This window comes from Bufo gargarizans, chromosome 9, assembly GCF_014858855.1.
Source record: "Bufo gargarizans isolate SCDJY-AF-19 chromosome 9, ASM1485885v1, whole genome shotgun sequence".
Lineage (NCBI taxonomy): Eukaryota > Metazoa > Chordata > Amphibia > Anura > Bufonidae > Bufo > Bufo gargarizans.
This window is the reverse complement of record NC_058088.1, coordinates 2428484-2439403: the sequence shown is the minus strand read 5'-3', so window position 1 is coordinate 2439403 and position 10920 is coordinate 2428484. Positions and strand designations below refer to the sequence as shown.

Below are 10920 nucleotides of genomic sequence, written 5' to 3'. Positions count from 1 at the left end.
TGAACGGGTCTCCATCCCGATCGTCTCCTAGCAACCGTGCGTGAAAATCACGCCGCATCTGCACTTGCTTGCGGATGCTTGCGATTTTCACGCAGCCCCATTTACTTCTATGGGGCCTGCATTGCGTGGAAATCGCACAATATAGAGTATGCTGCGATTTACAGGCAACGCAGAAGTGATGCGTGAAAATCACCGCTCGTGTGAACAGACCCATAGAAATGAATGGGTCAGGCTTCAGTGCGGGTGCAATGCGTTCACATCACGCATTGCACCCGTGCGGAATACTCGCCCGTGTGAAAGGGACCTTACAGTGGAACTCAGACATTTTCTGGAGTTTACCCGAAGGGGCTGTACGTATGAACGCAAATATCCGCTATATCTGTCCCGGACGTCACCAGACCTTTTCTCCCCAGATTTTCTCTGTGTCCATTTCTTTTATTTTGCAGCCCATATGCGGAACCATTCACTTCACTAGGTCCGCCCCAAAAGGCATTGTGTGCATTTAGCCTTAAGGCTCGTTCACATGACCGTTGGTGTCCCGTTCCGTATTGCAGACCACCTTTGCGGATCCGCAATACATGGGCACTGTTCCGTTGTCATTCCGCATCACGGATGTGGACCCATTCATTTCAATGGGTCCGCATATCCGGAGATGCGGAACGGAAGCATGGAACGAAGCACTACGGAGTGCTTTCTGGGGTTCCGTTCCGTGCCTCTGCACCGCAAAAAGATAGAACATGCTCTATCTTTTTGCGGAACGGAGGGATCGTAGACCCATTCAAGTGAAGGTGCCCGTGCATTACGGTTCACGGCACGGGCACGGGACACCAATGGTCGTGTGAACGAGCCCTTACACTGCTGCCGTATAGATACTGACTGCCTATTCACATGTGTGTCTTTCTTTCCAGAGATGGCGGAAGTCCACATAATCGGACAGATCGTCGGCGCCAGCGGCTTTCCGCAGCACAGCTTGTTTTGTAAATGGGGAGTGCACACAGGTAGGAGTCACTGCCAGCATTAAAGGGGTTTTCCGACCCCCACAGCAATTTCATCAACTGCTCGGCCCTAAGAAGAAAAGAAAGCGCTTACACTCGTCCCTGCTGTGTCTGGTCCTCTGTGCTCCAATCCAGCTCTGAGGGTCCCATCCAGGCCACCGGAAGTGTGACAACTCATTCCTCGTGACGCTGCAGCCATTCACTGGTCTTAGTGGTGAAGGCAGCAGGGCGCATAATGATGATAGGGTGTCACTCCTGGTGACGGGGATGGGACCCTCTGAGCTGGAATGGAGCACCAGGGAATAGGTGAGTGTTTTTTTTTTTTTTAACTTTAGACTGAGCAGTTAAAGGGTTTGTCTCACTTCAGCAAATGGCATTTATCATGTAGAGGAAGTTAATACAAGGCACTTACTAATGTATTGTGATTGTCCATATTGCCTCCTTTGGCTGGATTCATCTTCCCATCACATTATACACTGCTCATTTCCATGGTGACGACCACCCTGCAATCCAGCAGTGGTGGCTGTTCTTGCGCACTGTAGGAAAAAGCACCAGCCTATGTGCGCTCCCACGGTCCCGGTTACCAGAGAGGCTGGCGCTTTTTCCTATAGTGCGCAAGCACGACCACCATTGCAGGGTGGTCGTCACCATGGAAACGAGCAGCGTATAATGTGATGGAAAAATGAATCCAGCCAGCAAAGGAAGCAATATGGACAATCACAATACATTAGTAAGTGCCTTGTATTCACTTTCTCTACATGATAAGTGGTATGTAATGCCCCCTAGACAGAGAAATAGCGATGTACTTCGGTTAGCTCTATACGGTTCGTACCAATCTGATCAGTTCATCACAGTAATTTACCTGTGGTGAAGGGACTGTCCATCTAGACCAGGAGTGCACAACCTTTTTTGGTCTGAGGGCCCATTTCGAGGTCTAAGGGCCCAAAAATGTTGATTGGCACTCATTTGCATCAGCCTATTACACAGGCCAATGTAAAGTGACTGGGGAGGAATGATCGCTATCACAGTCATTCCTCCTTCATCAGTAGCACATCCCTGATACGTGCGGCACCATTATACTTGTTCCCAGTAATTGACCTGATTATCTCGCAGTAGGGATTCCCCAGTAAAAATGAATTTTTAACAAGTTCTTGCAGCATGGCCCCTGAAACCGAAGAGCTCTACTTACCTGTTTTTACTTGGCAGTGCATGGCCATGGTCAGATGCATCTCTCCAGCCAATCACTGGCTTCAGCGGTGATGTGGCCACAAGCAGTGTGTCACTGCTGCAGCCAGTCATTGACTGGAGCGGGGTATGTGACCATGGCCATGCACTGACAGGTGTAATGGGGGCAGAGGGGGCCAGGGCAGCATGAAGCAGGTAAGTATGCATCTTCTGGTTCAGGGGCCACGCTGCAGGAACTTGTTAAAAGTCATTTTTACAGGAAAAGTGATGACATTTCCTTCCTGCCTCCTATTCATAAGTCAGCGCTTTCCTTCACCGCTCCCTGGTTATTACCGCCTTCTGCCAGTTACAGGCGCCATGCAATGAACACTAAGCATGTTCCCTTACTAGTGGGGAAAGCGCTTATTGGTTAACACTTTAATAACCAGGCCTGAACAGACCTTTTTTTTTTTTTGTGATTTTTAGCGTGTATGGTGGTTTAAACGGTTGTAACATTTTTATGTGTTGGGACTACCAAAATAATTTTTGCTACAATTTTTCACTTGACACAGAGGGCCTGATAATTTATTATTTAGTTTTATTTGGGGGAAACTGTACAAAACAATTTTAAAATATTTTTTTTTTTCAAACTCTAGCTCCTTAATTATTATAATTATCATATGTTTAGTTTCACGTGAATTGGGCGATAATGGCGGCGGTTATGGTTGGTGTGGCTGTAATGCTCCTTCGTGCGGCGCTGCGGGCAGAAACACAGCTGATCACACGATCAGTTGTGTTTCTGTACAGGAAGACAGGGGTCTCAAACCAGAGCTCTGGGGGCCGCATGCGGGCCGTGGGTTGTGCACTCCTGGTCTAGACTAAATTAGATTACCAGTGAGTAGCGGGATACGCGCGAATGTAATTGTCAACGATTCCAACCCTGGGATTGTCACACATGCCGCAGTCAATTACGGATCTGTTAACGAGTACATTCGCGCATGCGCCGCTACTCACAATAACGATGTATGTGAGAGATTAAGATTTTCTCATGAGACCTGCGGCCATTTTATTCTGATCGCAAAGGGGAAAATCAGAGGGACGGTCCCTTTCCACGGGTAAATTACTGTGACGTACAAATTGGATTTGTAGATAGCGGCATGAACTGACTCATCACTAGAACAGTCTTCTTATTGCAGGTATATTGTAGTAACACTTTATGTGCAACGTCCTATCTATTGCACAGTAATGCTTTAAAAGGGTTATCCGGGAATAGATATTGATGACCTATCCTCGGGAACGGTCCGACACCCCGGACCCCGCTGATCAGCTGTAAGAAGAGGTCGGGTGCTCTGTGAGTGTCGCAGCCTTTTCCTAAGCCATGTGACATCGCGTTCATCAGTCACATGGCCATAGGAATGGGACTGAGCTGCAATACCATGCATAGCCACTATAAAATGTACGGCGCTGTACTCGGAGAGCTTCCTGGAGCTGGCTGCGCTCACCAGAGCTCAGGGGGTCGTGGTGGCTGATTGGCGGGGAGGCTGGGACCTGGACCCCCACCAATCGGATGATGACCTATCCTGAGGATACGTCATCATTATTGGTCACCAGATAACCCTTTTAATCTGAATTTAGCACAGCCACTAGTTACTTCCACTTTTCACAATTACTGTCCGCAACAGCCCTTGTCACGTGACAGCTGCACTTAGAGACATCTGAAGGTCCCATCGCTGATACCAGATCTACAGACAGCTTGGGTCTGAGAGAGCGTTTTCTCACAGGCTCCGTGCGCAGTTCCGTTTCTAAATCCTGCAGGCTCTTCTGGTTGCCCGTTGATCCTGTATGATCCCTGTTCATCCTCTCTCCCTATTTTTAACCTGTGCCCGTGATGTCTGGATATCTCCTGTAGGGGGAGCCTGGAAGTTGCTCTCGGGGACGGTGGAAGGTCAGACGCAGGTCGACAACCCTCAGAATGAAGACGAGGCTTTCTGGTCCCATCCTATTGACATACATTTTGCCACCAAAGGATTGCAAGGTAATTCATTCTGGAAATGGGATCATTTTAACCTCTTAAAGGGAACTTGTCACGGTGAACGTCGTGTCTGATCTGCAGGCCGCAGGAGGGGCTGAGCAGGGTGATGTCATTTATTCGTGTACATTCATGCTCATTCTGGCCTCAGGAGTCCAGTGGGCGGTCCAACATAGTGATTGACAGGAAGGTTCATACAAATGTAACTGTCAGTAGGTAGGACCGCCCACTGGACTCCTAAGTAAAGAAAGAGCAGAGATGTCTAGACTTTTTTTTTTTTTAGACGCATTCACCATGTGGTATAAATGACGTGATAACTTTATTCTGCAGCTCAGTACAATTTATATATATATATTTTTTATTTTATTACATTGGCACAATGAAAACACTTGAAAAAATAATTTGCTTCCGTGTCACCATATTCTAAAAGCCATAAGTTAAAGAAGCTGCATGGGGCTATATATGAGGGCCAAATTGTAGTTTTATTTGGTATTGGGGTACATTTGACTCATCGATTAAAGGGGTTTACTAAGTGATGGCCATCACTAGCAGAACGGCAGGGGTTTGACATCAGCACCCTGTGATTGCCATGAGGTGGCGCTGTTGTGGTCACAGTGGGAGCTCCTTATGTCTAGCCACTTAGCTGCCATGGCCCCTATTGCCTGTGACATCTGAGGAAGTAAATGACTTGGGTCGGAGTTATCTCCAATCCCAGCCGTTGCAGCCGAGTGAGGCTACTTTCACACTCGTGTTTTGTGCGGATCCGTTCAGATAATACAACCGTCTGCACCTGTTCAGAATGGATCTGTTTGTATTATCTGTAATATAGCCAGGACGGATCCGTTCCCCCTGACTAAGGGTACTTTCACACTAGAGTTATTCCGGCACTGAGTTCCGTCACAGGGGCTCAATACCGGAAAAGAACTGATCAGTTTTATCCCCGTGCATTCTTAATGGAGAGCAATCCGTCCAGGATGCATCAGTTCTGTCCCTTTTACGTTTTTTGGACGGAGAAAATACTGCAGCATGCTGCAGTTTTATCTCCGGCCAAAAATACTGAACACTTGCTTGATTCGGCATTAAGTGTTCCGGCAAAATGGACCCGGCTTTTTGGTCTGCGCATGTGCAGACCTTTTAAAAATGCAAAAAAAAAATATAATGCCAGATCCGTTTTTCCGGATGACACCGGAGAGATGGATCTGGTATTGCAATGCATTTGTCAGACCTATCCGGATCCGTCTGACAAATGCCATCAGTTTGCGTCCGGATTGCCGGATCCGGCGACGGAACTGCGTGCCGGAATCCTCTGCTACAAGTGTGAAAGTACCCTAACATTGTGTGCCAGGACAGATCCGTTTGGCTCAGTTTCGTCAGACGGACACCAAAACGTTACAAGCAGCATTTTGGTGTCCTCCTCCTAAGCGGAATGGAGACTGAACTGATACAAACTGCTGCATTCTGAGCGGATCCTTTTCCATTCAGAATGCATTAGGGCAAAACTGATCTGTTTTAGACCGCTTGTGAGAGCCTTGAACGGATCTCACAAACGGAAACCAAAACGCCAGTGTGAGAGTGAGAGCTGTAATGCATTGCTGCTGCCCATTGTTGGTACAGAAAAGAATGGCGTGGTATCAAACAGGCAGGACGTGCCCAAACCCCCATGCAGTTGTGCATATATATATATATATAGGGGAGCACAACCTGCACTTGTGGCCTGTTGCTAATGACGATCCCCAGCAAAAATGCATACAGTGGAGGATGCCTGCAGCGGACCACAAGTACCACAATAGACATCCTACACAAGATAGCAATTATGTGGATGTGATAATCAATATAACAATAACACAGACAGGTGCACTCTGCGGTCTTGCTAAACCCTCAAACTAATTTTAAAATGGAGAGATTAGCCAACATATCCTACTGTGGAGGACATGTCTGAGCCTGAGCACTGCGCCAAGGTTTCTCAAGTAGCTCGGGTCCTAACACTCGCTTACCTGTGCCGTATGGGCAATACCAGGGGCCAGTGGGCGAATTACAGGAGCGTGAGGTCCGACTCACAATCAACTCGCCAGTTACCTCCAGCATGTAACCATGCTTGCAATGGGAGGAGGGAGGAGTCTGTGAGTCCCACTCAAGACTGGCTGGTATGTCCCAGGCCTCGCAGGTGCACCTAAATGTGGCCTGTAGATGGAAAACAGGCACATTTAAATTGGAGTTTATACACCTCCAGACAATTCTATATATACAAACTGGCGTGGTATTAAACAGGCAGGAGGTGCTCAAACCCACATGCAGTTGTGCATATGTATAGGGGAGCAAATCCTGCACTTGTGGCCCGTTGCTAATGACGATCCCCAGCAGAAATGCATACGGTGGAGGATGCCCGCATGCTGGAGGTAACTGGTGAGTTGTCTGAGTCGGACCTCACGCTCCTGTAATTTGCCCACTGGCTCCTGGTATTGCCCATACGGCACAGGTAGGTTAGTGTAAGGTCCCGAGCTACTTGAGAAACCTTGGCGCGGTGCTTGGGCTCAGACATGTCCTACACCGTAGGACATGTTGGCTAATCTCTCAATTTTAAAATCAGTTTGAGGGTTTAGTAAGACCGCAGAGTGCACCTGTCTGTGCTATTGTTATATTGTTACATTGTTGGTACAGCGCTGACGCTTCACTCCTCCTGCTGGGAGGCAGTGACAATCTGCCTGTGTACTCCATGTGACCACTGCAGCATCGGTGACCGGGGTATACAGTCATGTCATCCCTGCAACCAAGAAGATGATGTCACAGCTGCTGCAGTGGGGAGGATGGGAGCGGCAGCCCTGGAAGCAGCAGGGGACAAAATGGGGAAGTATACATTATTTTATTACTTTATCACAATTGGTTGGACAACCAATTTAAAAGCTACTGCTTTGTCAGTCCTCCATGCTTTACACTGCAGCTGATTTAATTAAAAGTAAGGATGGAATGGTTGTAAATGTAATACTTTTTAGGCCAGTTTCAGACGTAAGTGATGTTTGGGAGCGTGAATTCCCGTAGTGACCTCTGCTGCTTTGACCTAATGATTTATAATGCTGTGTAGCTCTGCCCGACCTCAATGATTTGTACTGATGGCATTATGTGGGTACAAATCATCACTGTTGCGGTCAGACACACAGCATTATGAATCCTTGTAATGCCCTGCAGTCAAGGAGCACTGCCACATAGCACATCCTGGACCTGGCTACTAGATTGGGAGGGGAGATGCCTGACATGACATGAGTTTGCCAGGAGGGGTAGTATCCACGTCTCGTTTCATCCACTCCAGGTTGCATTGGGCCACTTCCATATTAAACTCTGCTCACCTCCCCTTCTCAGGTTGGCCCAAGTTACATCTTCAGGTTTGGCATCAAGACTCGTTTGGTCGGAACGAGCTTTACGGATACAGCTTCCTGCACATCCCTTCTTCTCCAGGAACACACTCGTTGCTGAGCCCCACATGGAGACCCTTGGGGACCTGGCAGGAACAGATTTCCCAGATATTCGTCGGGGGTGGCCCACAGCTGAAATCACCAAACCTTATATATGGAGGAGCGGACCGGTACCGTCTGCAGACCACAGCCATGGGGCAGGTACATCTGGAACTCACCGTTATCCTCAGGAACTTTGATCAATTTGGGGTGGAGTGCTAGTTCTAGGATACCTGATGTAACACCACCACGATGATGGCAGAGGGTCCAGGAACTGATAGAAGATTCTCCGTCAGCAGAGACCTCCAGTGTTGTCCTCCTTATAATCGTACAGCATCGCCCCCTAGTGTGAGGCTTAGAGATGAGCACTTCTATGAACTCTTCAGTGTATGATATATACCCCACACCTAGACTGGCTGAAGAACAGTTACACCGACAACACGATGGACTGTCCTTCTTTTATGTCTGGATTTTATATTGATTTTTTTATATTTTTAAATTACTTTTTATATATATATATATATATATATGTATGTAATAAATTGTATTTGAAGAAAAAAAAATCACAACTTTTTATCTTACGGTCGATCTCTTATGTCTATGTTGCTTTACTCCTTAAAGAGGACCTTTCACTACTGTACTAACTAGATCAGTGGGCAGAGCGGCGCCCAGGGGTCCCCCTGCACTTACTAGTATGCCTGGGCGCCGCTCCGTTCGCCCGGTATAGGCTCCGGTGTCTGCGCTCCCTCTGACTGATTTTTTGTAGGAGGCGTGTCCCTTGCTGCACTGCTGGCCAATCGCAGCGCACAGCTCATAGCCTGGCTATGAGCTGTGCGCTGCGATTGGCCAGCAGTGCAGCAAGGGACACGCCTTCTACAAAAAATCAGTCAGAGGGAGCGCAGACACCGGAGCCTATACCGGGCGAACGGAGCGGCGCCCAGGCATACTAGTAAGTGCAGGGGGACCCCTGGGCGCCGCTCTGCCCACTGATCTAGTTAGTTTTTAGTTTATACAGTAGTGAAAGGTCCTCTTTAAAGGGGTTTTCCCATCTGGACATTTATGGCATATCGATAGGATATGCCATCAGGATAGGGCCACACAGTGATTTTGGGCGTGACATGTGTCAAGCTCTCAAGTATCTCAGTGTAGCAGGGCTGCCATAGGCGTGAATGGGGTCGCAGCGCAACTCATGTTTACCGCAACATGAAAATCGCTAAAAATCCAACACTGCTGCATTAATTTATTTTGTCTGTCACAGTCGCAGCAAATGTGTGAGGTGCACTGCGACCCCATTCACTCTCACAGCAGCGTTGCTACACTGTGATGCTTGGGGAGAGAGCGCCTTAGTCGGTATGAGGAGACTTATAGGCCATACACGCTCCTCTGGAATTCTGGGAAGAAAGAGATGCACATTAACTCTTAACAAGCTCCACCAGATGTAAGGCAGATATCCTATAAGTCAATGTTTGACCTTTTAAACAGGCCTTGAGACATGCCTCGAATATTAAATAAGCCAGCACCTCATCTGCAGACAGCTGTTTCGGGGGGATTGCTCCTCATCAGTGCAGTGCAGAGAGTACTGGCTTAACTAGGCGAGAGGCCTAAGTGAGGGGGTACTTTCTCTCCTTGGGGACAGAGCACCTTAATTGACATGAGGAGACTTACACGCTGCTCTGGAATTCTGGTAAGAAAAGGATGCATGTATGGCCTATAAGTACCCCCCAAATCCTGACAGGCTTCTCAAGGAAACTTGTCATCAACTTTGTGCTGCCCATACTAACGGCAGAATAAAGAAGAGACAGGTGAGTTGATTTCAGCGGTCTGTCATTTATAAGTTAAAAGTAAGTGGTTGCCGAGAACCAACATCACAATCATTGCAGCCTGGGCCTGGAAAAGAGTTACGGCCACCTGAGAAGAGTCCTGGTTATCCATGGATTCCTGCTCTCCTGCCACCTGCTGATGGCTGACAGTCTTCTACCTAGTTTTCTCCCTTCCTCTCTGGGAGAGAACTGCCAATCAGCAGATGGCGGAGAGCAGGAGACTATGAATAACCAGGACTCTTCTCAGGTAGATTTGACCCTTTTCAAGGCCTGGGCTGTAATGATTATGATGCCGGTTCTCGGCAACCACTTAGTTTTAGCTCATAAGTGACACACCGCTTAAATCAGTGCGCCTGTCACTAATGTATGCTGCCCTCCGTAAGGTCAGCATAAAGCTGATGACAGGTTCCCTTTAAGCCAGTACTCTCTCCTCTGCCCTGATGAGGGGCAATTACCCCGAAACAGCTGTCTGCAGATGAGGTGCTGGCTTATTTAATATCCGAGTCATGTCTCAAGGCCTGTTTATAGGGTCGAACATTGACTTATAGGATATCTGCCTCACATCTGGTGGCATCAGAGGTGGAGCTTGTTAAGGGCTCATTTGCATCCCTTTCTTACTTGGGTGCTTGACACATGTCGTGCCCAAAATGGCCACTTAGGATACTTTCACACTAGCGTTAGAAGAATCCGGCAGGCCGCTCCGTTGCCAGAACTGCCTGCCGGATCCAGAAATCCGTATGCAAACGGATATCATTTGTTTCCCGGATGCGGATCCGTCTGACAAATGCATTGAAATGCCGGATCCGTCACTCCGTCTGTGCATGCGCAGACCGAAAAACCGGATCCGTCACTGCGGTAATTTCATAAACACTTGATACCGGATCCGGCTTTAATACATTACAATGGAAATTAATGCCGGATCCGGCATGTGTTCCGGAATTTTGGCTGGAGAAGATGCTTCAGTCATTTCTCCGGCCAAATACCGTAAAAGGGACGGAACGGAAGACCTCCTGATGCATACCGAACGGATTGCTTTCCATTCAGAATGCATTAGGACAAAACTGATGCGTTTTTTTTCTGGTATTAAGCCCCTAGGACGGAACTCAATGCCGGAAAACTTTAACGCTAGTGTGCCTTGGCCATACCCTAAATGTTCAATAGATGTGGGTTCCGCCTCCGTGACCAACTCCTATCTCAAAGACAGGGTTCCGTCATGTATGGAGACCAAGCTGCGCATGCACGACTTTCTCCATTCACTTCTATAGGGCTTCTGAATATAGGCGAGCTGGGTGGACTGTTTTTGGAAGACATAAATGACTGCACATGCGCTCTCCATTCACGGCAGGCCCCGCTCTTTAGATAGGAGCAGTACCAAACCCACTCCTACCCTATTGATATACCATCAATGTCTATATGGTCTGTTAGCACATGTTGGGAGGAATTTATCATTGCCTTGGCATTAGAAA

The 10920-nt window shown here is 47.9% G+C and overlaps 1 protein-coding gene across 1 annotated transcript; it reads left to right on the top strand.

Moving 5' to 3' along the window:
- The first annotated feature begins 910 nt into the window (after positions 1 to 910).
- Positions 911 to 8099, top strand: B9D2 (B9 domain containing 2). Its single transcript, XM_044268522.1, has 3 exons — positions 911 to 998; positions 4069 to 4194; positions 7543 to 8099. Exons 1-3 carry the CDS (start codon positions 911 to 913, stop codon positions 7854 to 7856), a joined length of 528 nt encoding a protein of 175 aa, XP_044124457.1. The 3' UTR covers positions 7857 to 8099.
- The last annotated feature ends 2821 nt before the right edge of the window (positions 8100 to 10920 follow it).